Source organism: Hoplias malabaricus, chromosome 2 (genome assembly GCF_029633855.1).
Source record: "Hoplias malabaricus isolate fHopMal1 chromosome 2, fHopMal1.hap1, whole genome shotgun sequence".
NCBI lineage: Eukaryota > Metazoa > Chordata > Actinopteri > Characiformes > Erythrinidae > Hoplias > Hoplias malabaricus.
Genome location: NC_089801.1, coordinates 6789742 through 6810592, shown reverse-complemented (window position 1 = coordinate 6810592; position 20851 = coordinate 6789742). Strand labels below are relative to the sequence as shown.

At 44.8% G+C, this 20851-nt stretch overlaps 1 protein-coding gene across 3 annotated transcripts in view; it reads right to left on the bottom strand.

Moving 5' to 3' along the window:
* LOC136687594 (uncharacterized) overlaps positions 1 to 19977 on the bottom strand; it is a 28261-nt gene extending 8284 nt beyond the window's left edge. For 2 of the 3 annotated variants that reach the window (XM_066662097.1, XM_066662099.1), the window contains exons 1-21: positions 19904 to 19977; positions 17355 to 17420; positions 12665 to 12727; positions 12024 to 12071; positions 11867 to 11929; positions 11000 to 11785; positions 4783 to 4842; positions 4489 to 4698; positions 4099 to 4164; positions 3943 to 4002; positions 3029 to 3064; positions 2817 to 2876; positions 1934 to 1984; positions 1793 to 1852; positions 1613 to 1672; positions 1442 to 1522; positions 1307 to 1357; positions 1134 to 1199; positions 541 to 633; positions 415 to 462; positions 260 to 322 (exon numbers count right to left, since the gene is read on the bottom strand). In XM_066662097.1, coding sequence (XP_066518194.1) covers positions 260 to 322; positions 415 to 462; positions 541 to 633; positions 1134 to 1199; positions 1307 to 1357; positions 1442 to 1522; positions 1613 to 1672; positions 1793 to 1852; positions 1934 to 1984; positions 2817 to 2876; positions 3029 to 3064; positions 3943 to 4002; positions 4099 to 4164; positions 4489 to 4698; positions 4783 to 4842; positions 11000 to 11776 — 1842 coding nt within the window. In that variant the 5' untranslated portion in view covers positions 11777 to 11785; positions 11867 to 11929; positions 12024 to 12071; ... (1 more) ...; positions 17355 to 17420; positions 19904 to 19977. The remainder of the gene's footprint in view (positions 1 to 259; positions 323 to 414; positions 463 to 540; positions 634 to 1133; positions 1200 to 1306; positions 1358 to 1441; positions 1523 to 1612; positions 1673 to 1792; positions 1853 to 1933; positions 1985 to 2816; positions 2877 to 3028; positions 3065 to 3942; positions 4003 to 4098; positions 4165 to 4488; positions 4699 to 4782; positions 4843 to 10999; positions 11786 to 11866; positions 11930 to 12023; positions 12072 to 12664; positions 12728 to 17354; positions 17421 to 19903) is intronic. The other variant, XM_066662098.1, reaches the window with a different exon arrangement.
* Positions 19978 to 20851: the final 874 nt, after the last annotated feature.

Sequence of the window (20851 nt, the reverse complement as noted above, 5' to 3'; positions counted from 1 at the left end):
GAACGTCTAGTAATTATTGAAAGTGACTCAGTACTGAACATCAGTGACTCTAGAACGTACACTCTGTACTGATCATCAGCAATTCCTAAAAATGGTTCAGTACTTAACATCGGTGATTATTAAAAATGATTCCATGTGGATCATCGGTAATTCCTAAAAGAGACTCTGTACTGAACATTAGCGATTCCAAAAGGCAGCATCAGTAATTAATGATGTATGTCAAATTGAACACAGCGAATCCAGGGAAGCAAGCTAGTACCTTTGGTTTCTCCAGAAAATGGAGGTCTTTCCTCTTCTGTGGCAGGTCATCTTCAAACACCCTCTACAGAAGAGAGGAGTATGTTCAGAGAATCATTTAGCAGTTTAATCCATTTCATAAAGACAAATAGGAGAGTGAATGTATAAATTCACTACCTTCGATGGTCTAAGAGGTACGACGGGTTTAAAGTTTAATGGATTCTTCTGTTGGACACAAATCTCATGTTATTATTTATCATAAAGCACCGCCAGTGTGTAAACACTAAGCAGTAAAACAAATACCGGTCTACAGTCTTTCATTCCCAGCTGCATCTCCTTGCCACTGTTCGGCTTTCCGTCACTTTGAAGTCCACAGCTTTCCTCAAACAGTTCATCCTAAACCAGAGAACACCTTCATTAAAGCGAAGCTGGTCATAACTGGGTCTTGGTCGTATCACAGGCATCGACCCCTTACACAGTTCCAACACGCCCCTCTCATCAGCACAAACACGTTTAACACGTTTTGCTTATGAGCAAACAATCTGTTGAAAATATATACCTGTGACCATTCGGACCCATGTTAATTGTCAAAATATTAAGATAATAAAAATGTAAAAACACATTCAACAGAAACTTTGCCTGGAACCAGTCAAACACAGTATAACATCAAAGAAAGGCACCACAAAAAATGACTAAATTATTGTGGCATTTTTTATAAACATGCATTGGGTGCGTTTTTATAACGAATCTTTACATCAGCAATGAGTTTTAACTCTCCTCTGCATTTACAGAAAAGTACTGACAATCTCCTTTTTCTTCATTATATCCGTCTATAGAATGTATTCCTACATACCTTTTCTCTCTAATCTGAAGTGCGTATGGTTCATGGTACAAACCTTGGATGCTTGAAGATGAGGTGACAGGCCCGTTCCATTTTCAGAAATTTCATCATGGGACTTAATCTGATTGAACAACAAAGAGAATAAAGCTAAAGCTTTCTTTTAAAAAGTAAAAATACAAAAAACCAATAATACAAGTCATCTGGAAATGTGCTAAACAGTAAAATTACCTTAGAGGTTCGGTAATGCAATCGGGGAACTACAATTTTATATTTTTTCTTCTGTTGAGAATTAAAAGAGAAGTATTAATAATCCAGGGAAAAAAAAATCTAACATAAGAAAAGGTTACTGTGGTTGAACGAAACCTTGACTGATTTGCTGGTCACTGTTGCTCCATGTTCTTCTTGGTCCGATGAGAAAACATCATCTGAGGGAAGATCATGGAACTAGGAGAAAAGAAATGTCTTTATTAAAGCCCTGGAACAGGTTTAGAACCATGCACAGCTGTAATCTACTTAGACTAAATCCTTCTGTACCTTTGTCCGCCAAGGCAAGGTGCCTCCGTAGCCATCATTCATGTTCTCGGAGGCTTTCTCCTAAAAGAAAAAAAAAAAAAGTCTGTTAATTATTACTACAAATACAATCAGTAAACCACTTACTGACCATGCTAAGGCAGGTAAACAAACAATAATCAAACAGTAAACAAGATCAAATACCATTGTGTGTCTGCCAAGCGTTGCTGTCTGCGCAACCGTCATTTCTTCTCCAAATTGATCCTAAATCAAACATTTTAAATGCAGTTGCATTATAACTTTTTCATGAGGTCAGAATTGAATTATGCTTGTGTAAATATTCACCCTTGACCCTCTTCTGGACAGAAACGAAGACCTTAGCTTCTTGCTCAGTTTCTAAAATGAGAGAAAGAAATCCAAAGCATTGGCACAGAGATTAAAATAATATCAAGAATATCCATCCATCCATTATCTGTAAGCGCTTATCCAATTTAGGGTCGCGGGGGGTCCAGAGCCTACCTGGAATCATCGGGCGCAAGGCGGGAATACACCCTGGAGGGGACGCCAGTCCTTCACAGGGCAACACAGACACACACACATTCACACCTACGGACACTTTCGAGTCACCAATCCACCTGCAACGTGTGTTTTTGGACTGTGGGAGGAAACCGGAGCACCCGGAGGAAACCCACGCGGACACGGGGAGAACACACTAACTCCTCACAGACAGTCACCGGGAGCGGGAATCGAACCCACAACCTCCAGGCCCCTGGAGCTGTGTGACTGCGACACTACCTGCTGCGCCACCGTGCCGCCCCATATCAAGAATATAAATTTTACAATATATATATATATATATATATATATATAATAGCCCTTACACTTTAATGAATACAATGAGCTCATGAGATAAAGCAAAATCTTTGGATATTAAAGTGTAACCATACAACACACTGAACTCTTCAATATGAACCTCTCTATTCAGCTCAACACAACAATTAAAACACCAGTGTCAGAACCTTTGAAGAAGCCCTAATGATGTGAAATGAAATCATGGATCTAACTTGTAATTCACTTTAATTCAGTCTAATACAGGTGCTTGATAAACTCTGTTGTAGTGATCTTTTTGATTGTTATGCTTCACTTGGTATGAAGCAGGTAAACATCAAACAATTACTCAAATCAGGATTTTTTCTTTGTATCAAATAACAAAATATAGACACACAACCTTTCCATGTTTCTTCCCCAGAGTGTCTAAAGACACGCCTTCCTCAGAGGCTGCAGTGATCTGTGAACAGTCAAAGGCAAATAGTTTAAGTCTGACATTGGTATAAAACATGAAATAAACAAAAAGAAAGAAAAATTAACTCTTTTGTTCACTCTTGCTTATTACTGATCAAAAACAAGTTCTTTAAAACAAAAAAAAAAATGGCAATTTACCCTCAAAGAATCCCTCCTCAGACGTAACTTTCCAGGCTATTGGAAAACATAAACATTTTAGTTTTATATACAATAAATTTGCAAATACCTGTTACTTTTTTTTGCAAACATAAAAATACACATCAAGTAACCACTTTCTCATCTGTGACTGGGCAGTGCAATGTTGCAACTGGCCCAAAACCCATTGAGGACACTTAAACCACACATCTTCCCATTTAGCCAAACAATTACATTTTTGGATTAGTCTGCTGGCCTTTAGTATCCAATTGTGTTAAAGAATCAAATTAACATTATCTGAAAGATGCAGCTAACACAGTTAGACCTCAGTGTACTAATTAATTTAATACTTATATAATTAATTAATTCTTTAACCGGAATCACTGGTCGCAAGGAGGGAACACACCCTGTTGGGGGCGCCAGTCCTTCACAGGGCAACACACACACACCTATGGAGTCGCCAATATAGTCAACCTATTCTTTTGAGGCACCAATCCACCTACGAACGTGTGTTGTGTTTTTTTGTTTTTTTTGGACAGTGGGAGAACACACCAACTCCTCACCGACAGTCACCCAAAGCAGGACTTGAACCTACAACCTCCAGGTCCCTGAAGCTGTGAGACTGCGACACTACCTGTTGTGCCACCGTGCTATTTTAAGTTAAGGAACATAATTCTGGAACTGTTTCAGTTTGCCCACACAGTCTTTCACAGGGCAGTAAACCATAATTCTTTTTTTATAGAATTATACAATTTTAATACTTTTGCGTCTCCCCTCAACTGTTTTGAAATGTGGTGTTGGCATCAAATAATAAATAATGGGCAAAAAAAACATTTCAAACTCAAGTATTTTACTGTAATACAGGGTTTAAATGATATGCACATCAATACATGTTATTTGTATTTTAATTTACATACAGGCTTCCAATCAGGGGAAAGTTGGGGACTGTCCTCTGGCCAGTCCTCTACACACCTCTCCTGTAACATCACCCAAAAAAAACACAGTTATGACACAGCTCATTTTACATTTACTAACACTAAGTGTATTTTATCTTGCACAAATAGCACACGCACCTGACCGATGAGAAGTACATCCACATAGACTTGATTCTGATTTTCCTCTTTAGCTGATGTAACATTCTGTCAATTTAAAACAAGGGTAAAAGGAAACTTTTACAGCAACAAACTATAAGTATTGTACAAATGTAAATTACACACATTTATTAAAACATCATGTATTATTAGTAATAACAGCATTCTGCCACCAAGCAATAAAAAAAAAAAAAAATTATATATATATATATATATATATATATATATATATATATATATATATATATATATATAAAATAATACAATCTAACACTACCCCATAAATGAATATAAAAACATTCTGTTCTGAATGGAGCCCAGCCAATCAGATATCTAAATCAAAATTAAATTTCATAAATAGCTGCAAAACACCTGAATGCTGGCTTTTGCCTCTGAAACTGGAATAGGAGGTGAAGAAAATGTGGGAGGGGCTGGTGAGAATGTAGGAGGGACAGGAGTGGATAAGGAAAGATCTGGGGTTGATGTGGGAGGAGCTTGGATAGGAATAAGTGGGCTTTGATAATTGCCAGAATGAGCTGGTGCAGATGTGGGAGGGACAAACTGAGGCTGAAAGTCCACAGCCTGAAAGAGAGACAGAGAAAGATTGTCACTTCTAAGTAAAGACACTACGAGAGAAAAAAAAAAAAAAACACCACGGTCTCATACCTGATTAAGGTTCTTACGAATCCCGCGTGGAACTGGTTTGGGAGGACGTCTTCTGAACATCTACAACATCAAAACACATTTCATTTAGTCCTTTGTCCTTCAGAAGAAATTTCAGCCCAAAAGCATTAATTATTTAATTCATTCATTCATTTTCTGTAACCCTTATCCTTCACAGGGTGACACCCACTCACACCTACGGACACTTTTGAGTCAACAATCCACCTACCAACGTTTGTTTTGGATTGTGGGAGGAAACCGGAGCACCCGGAGGAAACCCATGCAGACACAGAGAGAACACATCACACTCCTCACAGACAGTCACCCGGAGGAAACCCACGCAGACACAGGTAGAACACACCACACTCCTCACAGACAGTCACCCGGAGGAAACCCACACAGGCACAGGGAGAACACACCACACTCTGCAAGCTACTGCAATTCACAAGTAAAAAAAACTCTACAGCCCCAGGTTGGCATCATGCAAATCTAAATAATGACAAACTTTTCTCATGCCATGCCTAAAAAAAAATCTGAAGCTGATGAAACCTGAAGTTAATTTTCTTATATGTTTTAACAAAAGAAATATGTCATTACATTAATTTAAAATGGTGTCACAATAGAAAAAATATGTCACAACTTAAGGAAGTCAACTTGAATTTATTTTGTTAGTTTACCCTAAAAATGACACAGGAAGTAGGGCCAGAAGTGTCTGGGGTGTTAGATTCCTTGGCTGAAGTCATTGAGGTGGTGAAAATGCTTAGCAGTAGCAAAGCCCATGGAGTGGATGAGATTCACCCAAAGTTACTGAAGGCACTCGATACTGTGGGGCTGTCTTGGATGACATGCCTATACAATATTGCATGGACTATGAGAACCGTGCCCTTGGATTGGCAAACGGGTGGTGGTTCCTATTTTTAAAAAAGGGGACCGGAGAAAGTGTGCCAATTATCGTGGCATCACACTTCTCAGACTCCCTGGGAAGTCTATGCCAATGTGCTGGAAAAAAATCCGCCCGATAGTCGAACATAGGATTTTGGAGGAACAATGCAGATTTCGTCCTGGCCGTGGAACTATGGACCAACCCTTTACTTTTTCACAGATGATTGAAGGGGCGTGGGAATTTGCTACTCGAGTCTACACATGCTTTGTGGATTTGGAGAAGGTGTATGATCGCGTTCCTCGAGAGATTCTGTGGGAAGTGCTTCATGAGTATGGGGTGCCAGGGTCGCTCCAGCGAGCCATATGGTCCTTGTACTCTCAGAATTTGAGTTGTGTTCCCATCTCCAGCAGTAAGTCAAGCTTGTTCAGTGTGGGCATTGGACTCCGTCAGGGCTGTGCTTTATCTTCACTCTTGTTCCTGATGTTCATGGACAGGCTGGCGAGGCATAGCCTGGGCCAGGAAGGCTTCCGTCGAGGGGCACGAGAGGTGGCATCTCTGCTGTTTGCGGACAGTGTTGTTCTTCTGGTTTCTTTGCATGGAGGCCTTCAGCGTTCACTTGAGCGGATCAGCACCTCCACTTCTGAAGCCATGGTTATCTCCCGGAAACAGATGTTCCCTTCAGGTAGGGTGTGAGAACTTACCCTAAGTGAAGGTGTTCAAGTATCTCAGGATCTGAAGAAGAAGAAGAGTGCAGCGTCAGCCGAAACGAGCTTTTTCCCATGGGTTGCTGGGCGAACTCTCCATGACCGTGTGAGGAGCTCAGTGACTAGGGAGGAGCTCAGACTAGAGTTACTGCTCCTTTGCATTGAGAGGAGTCAATTGAGGTCATTTCGGGCATCTGGTAAGGATGCCACCTGGATGCAACCACGTTCAACTGGAAGGAGGCCCTGGGGTAGACTCAGGACATGCTGGAGAGATTATATCTCCCAGGTGGCCTGGGAACGCCTGGGGATCCCCCAGGAGGAGCTGGTGGAAGTTGCAGTGGACAGAGACGTCTGGACTTTTTTGCTTGTCCTGCTACCACCGCAACACTGAAATGGATAAGCAGAAAAGATGGTGATGATGATGATGAAGTTCTGTTACCTCAGTGGAAACAGGCTGATTTAGTTATCACCCCATTTGACCTCAGTGCATCAAGCTAAGCAGACTGGCCATCAACTCATCATCATCATCATCATCTGTCTCTTTTTCAAGGGTCACATTTCAGGGTTGTAGTGTGAGCATAAATTCCCATATGGTAAAGTATGTGTGACATTCACAATTCTGTTATTTCTTGGTTCATTATAATTAATGGAAAATGAATAATAAAACAATTCTATAACCTCCACTGATTTACTGAAAGATGACATATAACACCTCTGTATCCAAGAAGGAACACAGTCCTGGTTTTAAAAGTCCTGACCTGCTTTGGTCCAAACCCCACGAGCCCCACAGCAGTGTTCTCCCCCTGTGTAAACAGCCCTGTTCAGAACACCCGCTTTCAGCACCTGTTCCTTTAAACGATAATGAGCCACTCGCTGTTCACCCCGACCCCGAGCGCACAGCAGTGAGGAGCTAGGAGCAGAAGCTCTGGTTTTCAGCCATTTTCACTTTATTTTTACTCAGTGCTACTATTTCTCTGCGCTCGTTGTGTCTGTTTTGCTGTATTTAACCTCATCTTTGCGCTCTCACGTAAAAGCATGTCCAGCTCTGTGATTGGACTCAGACGAGGGGGCGGGGCCATTCTAAAATCTCTGCACTTGACATCTGAAGCGGAGCAGAATCAGAACAGCTCATTTTATCCAGTGATTCTGATTGAGGCAGCACACAGAAAACTGACTAGGGTCTTGTTTCACAGTGTGGGGGTTGATTGGCACTAGGTAAACACATTAACCCTCTGGGGACCATTCGTGATGTTTCTACTAATATCTTAGTAATATCAAAGAGCAGAAATACAGTTCCAACACTCTCTGAATATGTAGAAACAGCGCTTTCAATTGCATGTTATCGCAAGACTGTACGGGCCTTACATCCCAAATTACAAGCCTGTTAAAAAGCTTGAGACACGCCTCCTGTGCCTCTCACCGTGTCTAACTGCTGGATTTACTTGTCTGTCATCTGCATCTCTCTTGTAATTAGTGAATATGTCCGTCCATCAATGTTTTTCTTTGAAACTGACCAATGGACTATCTAGAAATCACTAAGGACTTACCCATTCCTTCAGTTACCCTCAATGCTTTATTCAATCAACGTTGCAGGAATGGCTTGAAAAAGTACAACCACTAAAGTTGGTGCAGCGCATCTGAAAAACAGCGACGAGGAGAACAGAGCTTCAGAGACCGAGGTGTTTTATGATAAAACGCCCAAACCACCTCAGGTAGCTCCTCTCAATGTGGAGGAGCAGCGGCTCCACTCCGAGTCTCTCCCGGATGTCCGAGCTCCTAACCCAGTCTCTAAGGGAGAGTCCAGACACCCTGCGGAGAAAACTAATTTCACCCACTTGTACCCGCAATCTCTTTCTTTCCGTCATTACCCAAAGTGTGACCATAGGTGAGGGTTGGGACATAGATTGAACGGTAAATTGAGAGCTTTGCTTTTCTGCTTAGCTCTCTCTTCACCACAATGGACCAGTACAGAGCCCGCATTACTGCTGATGCTGCACCAATCCGCCTGTCAATCTCCTGCTGCATCTTTCCCTCACTCGTGAACAAGACCCCAAGGGATTTAAACTCATCCACTTGAGACAGGATCTCACTTCCCACCTTTTCCGACTGAGTACCATGGACTCGGACTTGGAGGTGCTGACCCTCATCCCTACTGCTTCACACTCGGCTGCAAACTGGTCCAGCAAGAGCTGGAGGTCCCGGCTCGATGAAGCCAACAAGACCACATTTTCCCCCTAATGTGTCAGTAATGGCGGACTTAGTTTTTGGCTAAACGCTGCTTATGTGCATGAACAAAGCATGAACTGATGTGATTCAATAGTCATGAACAAAATGACCACCAGCACGACCAGCCTGGACAGAAAAAGGTTTCACCTGGTCACAACCAACTTCCCTACAGCCACCAACATCCCATGCACCATCTTCTTCACAAAGTGTGACAGATCTCTACTGTTCCCAATAGCCACCACATCCTTCTGTGCCTGTTACCACACCCAAGTCCTTGTCAGAAGAAATGCCTCCATCACAGCCATCACCAGCCCGACCAGCCTAGAGGCCCTATTCCACCCAGGCACAAACACCCGCCCCCAGCCATGATAACATCAGGCTACAGTACCCCCACCTACACTGCCACCAGTTATGCTGTCCTGGAAGGCAGAAAATGACCTAGACACTAAGCCCCTTGTTTCCAGGCTTTGACCTGCTTGTACACCAGGGCCACAGCTCAGTTCCACCTCTACATATACACCCCTTGACATATTCAAACTTTACTTCCATTTACAAACTGAACAAACACTGTGGCAAAATATAAACAAGCAGGCTGCTAAAATCACAGGGCAAAAATAAAAAATGGACAAACAGAGGTGGGGTGGGTTATAAGTACATTTGGCTGTCCATTAGTAAATGCTTCACTGTGTATAAGCTATAACCAAAGATCATTTCAACATCATAGGACAGGCCATGACCAGTGGAGAAGTTGCTTTTGCCAGTGCATGCATATATATATATATCAGTGGCGGATGCTGGTCTTTCAAGGAGGGGAAGCTCAATTTCGGCCTACATCATAAAATGTGTCGGATTATTTATGCGTAAATTCTACGCTCCGTTCCTTTTTAAGAAAATGATCTTTGACCCTGTCGTACCAACAAGGCGTCTTTTCCAGGGACTTGACTAGTGTCCTCTCAATGGCCAGCAGAGCTAGGCTGCTTAAACGGCCTTGGCCCATGTGAAGTGTGTCTGCCTGTGCTCCCACGGATCTTTACACCAAAGGATCGTTAATTCGCTCATTTTGCTGTCAATCAAAAAGGGAGTCAGCCTCAGACAGATCATCCAATCATCATGCAGAAGCTGAGCGTCCGGGCCAGCCGAGGTCAGCCCACTGCCCCATAGACCCCCAGAGACGCTGAGCGTCCAATGGGCGGGACAAAGCCCAGCATTTATCCAATGACTCGTCTCGTTTCGCTATTGAACTCTGTGGACGCCATTTAAAGCACTGTGAAGCTGCGGGAATGATTGAGAGGAAAGCCACGTGATAAGAAGTGATAAGAAGCTGATAAGCTGATCCTGAACAAAAGTTGAGCACGTTGTAGTGCATATTTATTCAATGACATGTACACACAACAGTATATATTTTATCACTTATTTTTTGACATTTTAGGGGAAGCTGAGCTTCCCTTGCAGTCTTAGAGGTTTATATAATAAACCTTTACTAAGGGACAGACAATGAACGTATATACAGTAAACTTTACTAAAAAACAATTAACTTTTACACAGTAAGTGTTATTAATGTTCCATTTTGTCAAAAATGAATTAATATTTTGTCATGTAGAGGGAGAGATGGCACTTTTACTAAATAAACAATTTTACTAAATTAATTTTAGACATTTTTTACACATTTATACTGTAATTAATTCATACAATCACCTGTTTTTGTGTCCCTAAGATTCTGATAAAACTATTTCAATCACCAAAACAATTCATCCACATGAGTAAAGGGATGTTTTCACAAGAGAGATAAAGATTTTCTAAAATCTGATTTAAGTTTAAGTTTTTCAGGGTTAGAAACAGATTATCGCTTCATAAAATGCTCTAGGTCATATGGGTCATCTCTCAATGATAGAGCTGAGATTGTTCTGAACATTTTGATATAAAACATGTGGGCAATATATTATAATAAAAGAAAATTTGCAAAAATTAAGAAAATGTCCTTAGACCCTAAAGGGTTAATGTGAATATACACCAAACATAGGAATTCTTCATCATATATCCACAGTAAACATTATGGCTGCTGTTACTACAAAAGAATAATCTATATTTTAAAATTAAAATGTATATACAAAATATGAGATATTTCATTCATTTTCCAAAACCATTTCAGGTCAAAGTCATGTTGACAGATGATCAGATGGGGAATAAACATTGGGGAATTTACAAGGAATAAACTTCCACAGCTTGTTACCAATATTATCTTTATACCAACAACAAATACTTATGGACTGATTAAATATACTTAGACCAAAAATCCATATGTAAATTAAAATTAGGAAACAATTACTTACTGTAATATTACTAAACCATTTAGCTCCAAGGGACAGAGTAAAAGTGGTAAAGAGGAAGCTCAGAAAAATATTCTTACCAGCACACCATCTGCTGAGGCAGTTACTGGAGAAACATCTGGAGGTCCATCACGACTGGTGTTGACAGAAGCAGTGAACTGTCCATCAGACTGAACTTTCTGCTCTTTGAACAAACCATCTTTCTCGATGTAATCATCAGAAAATGGGTCAAACACTTTAATATCTGTAGTGGTGGATGTTGAATTCTGACACAGTGGAGTACTTTGAAACAAACCGGACACAGGGGTGTGAAAGATATCACCTGATGCAGACACACCTGTGTCTGAGAAAACATCTGCATTGAAGACAGGAGGAAACGGGTCCTGGAAAGCCTCTGCCCCATTAGGTTCTACAGCAGGAAAAGGCAGAGGTTGGGAATCGTCATTTCTTTGATGGGCCAGAACGTATTCCAGAAGATAATCTCTCTCGCCAGACGGCTCACTACAGCCTTCATTCTCACTGGTCACAGCTCTCAGCAAGTCAGCATTTTCCATTTTGGCTTCATAAGGTTGTAAATTATCTGTTTTCTGATTGGACAGTCCAGTTTGAGAGAGTTCTGTGAGCCAGGAAGTGGGTGTGGCCTGGAATGCATCAAATGAATGACTGGGGAAAGTGAGTTCTGCACGGTTAATTTGCAGGCTTGAATCAGGGGGTGGGAAGACAGCCCAATCATTCTGAAGATAATCACACTCAAATGTTTCTGCAGAAGATGTCGATGGCCAAAAAAATCCATTACTTTGCTTACTTCTTGATATCAAATCCTTCACATCTGTGTTTTGTTTTTCAAAATGGATCATGTCTGAGTCCTGTAAGGCAGCAATAATTAGACCAAAATTCAGTTTCTTATTATTGAACTTTGACAAGGAATCAAGAGTGGAAAGGCTTACTTTGCCTTCAGTGGAAAAGGGGTCCACGGGGGTTGAGCTGCTGTTGAGTCCAATAACATTGTTCTGAAAGATAAAAGGATAAAAAAAATTCACATCAGCCAATTACGGCTCAGTGTTAGGAGTAAAGTCTGGCTAAATACAAGCACAATGCCTTTACCTCAGGGGCGGATAAAAAACCGTTCCATGGTTTGTCTGGAGTTCCATTCTAGTGAGGGAACAGAAAAAGCATAAACAGAGAAGAGATTAATTAAACAGAGACAACTTTAAAAACACACACCTATTTTTATCTGCAAATAAACTGATACAAATATTAATTGCTGCAGTTGCCAGGTCCCATAACCAGCAATGATTTTATAAATTTCTTTTTCTTTTTTTTATTGTTTTTATTAATTCCAATTCAGAGTCAACCTTTATCTCAGCTCTGATCTCTTTAAACCACATCAATGATCAAACTCGCTCCAGTGACTGTCAGTTTTTACTGGGCACAGTATGTGGTCACGCCATCGTTTTAAACTCTCTCCCACTCACTGCCTCCAGGACATCAGCAAACACTTTACAGTTTCATTTCTACAGGTACAGTATGATCTCACTTGTGCAGGCTGATACTTTTAGGAAAGTGTAGGAGCACCAGGTTAATGCATAAATAACAAAAAATTAATAAAGAAGTAACAAGGAAGCAGTCACAAAATATGTCACCAATTTTCAAGTTATGAGCAAGATTAAATCTGTGCAATAGATCACATCTAGGTTCAACATTCCTGAAATACAATAAATATATTCTAATCCAGTTTTGCAAACCTGTTTAGGTTGAGAAGAAGCGTTTGGAGAAAAACTGGAATCTGAGGCAGATGATTCAAGAGTCTGAGGAAAACACAAAGAAAAACTTTAGTGAAAAAGACAAAATACAGTGGCATAAGACACTTTGAGGATTATGGACATTCGTAAAATGAATACAGTACTCTACAGTCTGGTGTGTGCAAATGTGTCCCTTTATTCATTCATTCATTGTAGGTAACCACTTTATTTAGTACAGGTTCATGGTGCATTTGAGCACAGGGCAGTCCCTCACACTCTCTCTCTCTCTCTGTCTCTCTCACACACACACACACACACACACAGTGACAAATTCCCATAGTCACTCACACACGTACAGTCAAACACACACTCACGCAGTCACAGAAACTCACAAACACAGTCACACAGTTGCTCACACATACAAAGACAGTTGCTCACACACACTCTCATGCAGTCTCACACACTCACTCCCTCAGTTGTTCACACACTCACTCACCCAGTCACACTCACTAAGACAGTTGCTCTCACTCACTCAGTCGCACTCACAATCACTCGCTCAGTCGCACTCACAATCACTCGCTCATTCGCACTCACAATCACTCGCTCGCTCAGTCGCACTCACAATCACTCGCTCGCTCAGTCGCACTCACAATCACTCGCTCGCTCAGTCGCACTCACAATCACTCGCTCGCTCAGTCGCACTCACAATCACTCGCTCGCTCAGTCGCACTCACAATCACTCGCTCGCTCAGTCGCACTCACAATCACTCGCTCGCTCAGTCGCACTCACAATCACTCGCTCAGTCGCACTCACAATCACTCGCTCAGTCGCACTCACAATCACTCGCACTCACAATCACTCGCACAGTCGCACTCACAATCACTCGCTCGCTCAGTCGCACTCATAATCACTCGCTCGCTCAGTCGCACTCACAATCACTCGTTCAGTCGCACACACAATCACTCACTCAGTCGCACACACAATCACTCACTCAGTCGCACACACAATCACTCGCTCAGTCGCACACACAATCACTCGCTCAGTCGCACACACAATCACTCGCTCAGTCGCACTCACAATCACTCGCTCGCTCAGTCGCACTCACAATCACTCGCACGCTCAGTCGCACTCACAATCACTCGCTCGCTCAGTCGCACTCACAATCACTCGCTCAGTCGCACTCACAATCACTCGCACAGTCGCACTCACAATCACTCGCTCGCTCAGTCGCACTCACAATCACTCGCTCGCTCAGTCGCACTCACAATCACTCGCTCAGTCGCACTCACAATCACTCGCTCAGTCGCACTCACAATCACTCGCTCGCTCAGTCGCACTCATAATCACTCGCTCGCTCAGTCGCACTCACAATCACTCGCTCGCTCAGTCGCACTCACAATCACTCGCTCGCTCAGTCGCACTCACAATCACTCGCTCAGTCGCACTCACAATCACTCGCTCAGTCGCACTCACAATCACTCGCTCAGTCGCACTCACAATCACTCGCTCAGTCGCACTCACAATCACTCGCTCAGTCGCACTCACAATCACTCGCACTCACAATCACTCGCTCGCTCAGTCGCACTCACAATCACTCGCACTCACAATCACTCGCTCGCTCAGTCGCACTCACAATCACTCGCTCGCTCAGTCGCACTCACAATCACTCGCTCGCTCAGTCGCACTCACAATCACTCGCTCGCTCAGTCGCACTCACAATCACTCGCTCGCTCAGTCGCACTCACAATCACTCGCTCGCTCAGTCGCACTCACAATCACTCGCTCAGTCGCACTCACAATCACTCGCTCAGTCGCACTCACAATCACTCGCTCAGTCGCACTCACAGTCACTCGCACAGTTGCACTCGCTCACACGCTCAGTCGCACTCACAATCACTCGCTTGCTAAGTCGCACTCACAATCACATGCTCAGTCACACTCACTCACTCGCTCAATCGCACTCACTCACTCGCACTCACTCACTCGCTCAATCGCACTCACTCACTCGCACTCACTGGCTTAGTCGCACTCAGTCAGTCGCACTCATACTCACTCGCTCGCTCAGTCGCACTCATACTCACTCGCTCAGTCGCACTCATACTCACTCGCTCAGTCGCACTCATACTCACTCGCTCAGTCGCACTCATACTCACTCGCACTCACTCACACGCTCAGTCGCACTCACTCACACGCTCAGTCGCACTCACTCACACGCTCAGTCACACGCTCAGTCGCACTCACTCACACACTCAGTCATACTATTACTCACACACTCAGTCATACTATTACTCACACATTCACTCAGTCACACTCATTCACTCAGTCATGCTCACACACTCAGTCTGTCGCATGCACTCACTCAGTCAGTCAGTTGTGCTCACTCAGTCAGTCATGCTTACACATTCATGCTCACTCACTCATACTGTCGCACTCACTCACACACTCACAGTCACGCTCACTCACACACTCACAGTCTCACTCACTCGTGCTCACACACTCAGTCGTGCTCCCACACTGTCACTCAGTCACACACTCAGTCATGCTCAGACACTCGGTCACATACTCAGTTGCGCTCACTCACTCAGTCGCGCTCACACACTGTCACTCAGTCACACACTCAGTGGTGCTCAGACACTCAGTCGCGCTCACATACTCAGTCATGCTCACACACTCACTCACACACTTAGTCGCACTCACTCTCACAGTTGCATTCACTCAGTCACGCTCACACACTCAATGTGTGTGTGTGTGTGTGTGAGTGTGTGAGCATGTGAATAACACGCTCACACAATCAGTCGCTCATTTGGTCTTTGTCGCTATGTAAGCAAAACTGATGCATCCGCTGTCTAAACATGTCAGGACATGTCAATTTAATCAGTTCAGATGCTCGACTCATCCATAACTCCCATTTAACTGGTCAGTATTTCGAACACCAGCTTCCAGAAGGGCTTTTTCAAACAGCTGTCTTCACAGGTTTAAATCTAAATGGTACTAGAATTAAAAATTTCAACCTGCTTTAACTTATCTCACTGTTTAAAGAGGTAGAGAACGGAGAACATACACACAACGAGTGAGAACACCATGAAAAACAGTCTGTACAGTGAGAATGCTGTGGAACTGCAGGTGCTTGATTTCCAAACACAGTCCAGTGATCCCTGAAAAATCCCAATGTTCCGCCTTCGTGAGAGACCTCTCTTCGATGAATGAAGTAACTGCACTTTGAGCACTAATGAATGAAAACAGCCTGTTATGGGTGACCCATCACAGAGTACAGCACAACAGCAGACATCGTTCAGCAATCTTCTGTCCACTGAGCAAGTGATCGTCAGAAACACAGAAGTTGCAGATTTGCCATTTCATTAAACTTTTATAAAACAGAAAGGTGCAAGTGAGTTGCAGGAGTTTTTACATTTTGCATCTCAGATGTGAGTTTCAAGCAACCGTTGCATGAAATGTTCTAATGTAAATGTTTTAACAAGAAACAAAGGTCACAAACATGTTCTGAGTAAAGAAAAACTAAACCTGAAAACTATATTCTGCCCAATCCCCTCTGCCAAATACAAACAGCTTATTCTGCCATAGACTTGTTTGATGTGTGGTGGACTGGATGATTAAAGTTTGATGAAACAAGACGTATTGGCAATTTAACAATTTATTCATTTAACAAAGAGGAGCCTCAGTAGCGTATGGAAGAGCCATACACAGCCACAACAAGTCTGGTCACACACTGCTGTGGGACGGCATCTCATTCTTCAACCAGTATTTGTGGTGAGTCAGCAGACGTGGTTGTGTTGGTCACTCTGGCACCAACAGCACGCCCAAGCTGATCCCACAAGTGTTCAATGGGAGTGAGGTCAGGAGCTGGCAGGTCATTCCCTCCTCTCCACTCCCACGGTCTGAAGGTAGTCTCTGATAAACCCCGCTCTGTGGGGCGAGCGCTGTCATCTTGGAGGGTAGAGTTCGGTCCCAGACAGTGAAGATATGGGATTGCCACTGGTTACATTTCTATCTCTATCTCTGCATTGAGAAGCCTCCAATGACGACAAGCCTCATTTCTCCAGTGAGGGAGATGCCGCCCCACACCATCACACAGAATATGATGTTTGTCTTTGGCAGAGAGGATTTGGCAAATTTTTCATGGGTGCAACCCACACCCACTCAGCTCCACTGCTCCTCCCACAAATACATGTTCTTTACAAATGTGGCACACATTTCCTTACTTTTTGTGCTATGTTTAAAAATGTATTTCTCTTGTGGCCAATGATTTCAGGTAGGCTCCGGACCCACCACGAAACTGAATTGGAAGAGGAGCTGTCATCCATTTGCTCCACTCCATTCTTCCACTACAGGTTCCCTACTCGACTTTACTCTACTTGGTAATCTCTGCTGTAGATTGGAGATTTTACAGATGTCGAGTTTGTGCTGGAAGCAATGCAGGTGGAAATCACATTAAAAGACACGATGAGTACATAATGCTCAGCGTTACCAGCACGGTTGTTGTGGTTTCCAAAGCCTGATGTTCCTATTAGAGACAGGGTTTTGAGACATCCAATACAAAAGGTTAAAATAGGATTTAGAGAGACCCTCTGAAACACCCAGGCCACTAGGTGCCAGTATAATCCGTGTTACATAATGTGAAGAGAAATCAATGAACTGAGTTAGTGACTGCAGCAGTAAATGTGTGGAGCTCACCTTATACTTGCTGTAAAAGGGACTCAGCGACACTCGCCTCAGAACATCCTGCAGATGGGTAACACTCTAAAGAGAAAAACAGACACAGCAGAGCTTCACAGACGCGGCACCATTTCAAAGACGCAGCACACCACACACACACACACAGATGCAACACACCACACACAGACGCAGCAACACCACACACAGATGCAGCAACACCACACACAGATGCAGCAACACCACACACAGACGTAGCACTGTTTCACAGACACAGCACACCACACACACACGCAGCACACCACATATAGACGCGGCACCATTTCAAAGACGCAGCACACCACACACAGACCCAGCACACCACACACACAGATGCAACACACCACATATAGACGCAGCACACCACACACACACGCAGCACACCACGCACACACGCAGCACACCACGCACACACGCAGCACAACACACACACACGCAGCACACCACGCACACACGCAGCACACCACGCACAAACGCAGCACACCACGCACAAACGCAGCACACCACGCACAGATGAGCAGCACACCACGCACACATGCGCAGCACACCACACACACATGCAGCACACCACACACACAGACGCAGCACACCACACACACAGACGCAGCACACCACACACACAGATGCAACACACCACATATAGACGCAGCACACCACACACACGCGCGCGCAGCACACACCACACACACACACACACACACACGTGCAGCACACACCACACACACATGTGCAGCATACCACACACACGCGCAGCACACCACACACACACGCAGCACACCACACACACACGCAGCACACCACACACACACGCGCGAGCGCAGCACACCACACACACGCGCGAGCGCAGCACACCACACACACGCGCGAGCGCAGCACACCACACACACGCGCGCAGCACACCACACACACGCGCGCAGCACACCACACACACGCGCGCAGCACACCACACACACACGCACACATGCGCAGCACACCACACACACACGCACACATGCGCAGCACACCACACACGCGCAGCACACCACGCACACAGACGCAGCACTGTTTCACAGACGCAGCACACCACACACACATGCGCAGCACACCACACACACAGACGCAACACAGACGCAGCACACCACACACACAGACGCAGCACTGTTTCACAGACGCAGCACACCACACACACATGCGCAGCACACCACACACACAGACGCAACACAGACGCAGCACACCACACACACAGACGCAGCACTGTTTCACAGACGCAGCACACCACACACACATGCGCAGCACACCACACACACATGCGCAGCACCGTTTCAAAGACGCAGCACACCACACACAGATGCAGCACCGTTTCAAAGACGAAGCACACCACACACACAGACACAGCACCGTTTCAAAGACGCAGCACACCACACACAGATGCAGCACCGTTTCAAAGACGAAGCACACCACACACAGACGTAGCACTGTTTCACAGACACAGCACACACACATGCAGCACACCACATATAGACGCGGCACCATTTCAAAGACGCAGCACACCACACACAGACATGCGCAGCACACCACACACACACACACAGACATGCGCAGCACACCACACACACAGACATGCGCAGCACACCACACACACACACAGACATGCGCAGCACACCACACACACACACAGACATGCGCAGCACACCACACAACACACACAGACATGCGCAGCACACCACACACACACACGCACATGCGTAGCACACCACACACGCAGCACACCACACACACAGACGCAGCACACCACACACACAGACGCAGCACACCACACACACAGACGCAGCACACCACACACACAGACGCAGCACACCACACACAGACGCAGCACACCACACACAGACGCAGCACACCACACACAGACGCAGCACACCACACACACAGACGCAGCACACCACACACACAGACGCAGCACACCACACACACAGACGCAGCACACCACACACACAGACGCAGCACACCACACACACAGACGCAGCACACCACACACACAGACGCAGCACACCACACACACAGACGCAGCACACCACACACACAGACGCAGCACACCACACACACAGACGCAGCACACCACACACACAGACGCAGCACACCACACACACAGACGCAGCACACCACACACACAGACGCAGCACACCACACATACATGCGCAGCACACCACACACACAGACGCAGCACTCCACACACACAGACGCAGCACACCACATGACACACACACACACACACGCGCAGCACACCACACGACACACACACAGCACGGTTTCACAGTCACAATCTCAGTCACTTTGGTTTTTGTTCACTTTTAAATATGAGCAATAATAAACTGCAGGTCAGTTCTTGTTAGAGATTCATTTCAACTGAACAAGGACATGTCTCTTCAGATCAAACAGATTTGATCTGGCGAAGAACGGATTAAACCAGAGTGATTTAAGACCGCGAGAAAACAAACTCAGGCAAACTCTGGAGTGAAATTAAACATTGTGCTGCTGCTGGGGCGGATCCTTACCGATCTTCTTGGTGCTGAGGAACCCTCTGCCTCGCCGCTCTGCGCTTCTGCCCCGCCGCTCTGTGCTTCTGCCCCGCCGCTCTGCGCTTCTGCCCCGCCGCTCTGCGCTTCTGCCCCGCCGCTCTGTGCTTCTGCCCCGCCGCTCTGCGCCTCTCCCGCCTCCTGTAATACAAGACTTTCTAATCGTTGTTTTTGTCGCAGGTTAAAAGCAAAGCCAGTGTCCTTCGTTCTTACCATGAATCCTCCGCGCGCTGCTGTAAAGACGAAGAATGTCTGGCGTTTTCACTCTGAACCTAACCTGCCCAACCTGACCTTCCACCTCCGCCGAGGATGCTCCGGGTATCTCCTTCACACCCGTATTCAGGCAAGCCCCGCCCCGCTTGGATCTGACTGTGATGATTGGCTAGAAAGTGATTGTTTGTTTAAGTCGACGTTATTAGTTAAGAAATATCAGTAAAGTTACAAATACATTAATCATTATAAACACAGACAAACTATTATTATTATTATTAATATTAATATTAATATTATATGTTTTTCTGTCTATTTTTCATGGTCCTTTAGTAGATTTCTGTTTATCCTGGGGGCGCAGGTGGAGTCACAACCCCAGGGTTCAACGGGTGTAGGTTCAAACCTGTCTTTGGTCACTGTTTTTAAAGAGTGTGATGTGTTCTCCTCGTATCTGCATGGGTTTCCTCTGGGTTTCTTCTGCGTTGTGTCATTTTCTCCCACATTCCAAACAGATTTAAGTCCAGTAACTTCTCAGTTGTCCACAGTGTTGTGTGTGTGTGTGAGTGACTGTATGAGTGTGTGACGCTGTCCACGGGGGTGCGTGTGTGTGAGTGACTGTATGCGTGTGTGTGTGAGTGACTGTATGAGTGTTTGACGCAGTCCACAGGTGTGTGTGTGTGTGTGTGTGAGTGACTGTATGGGTTTGTGACGCAGACC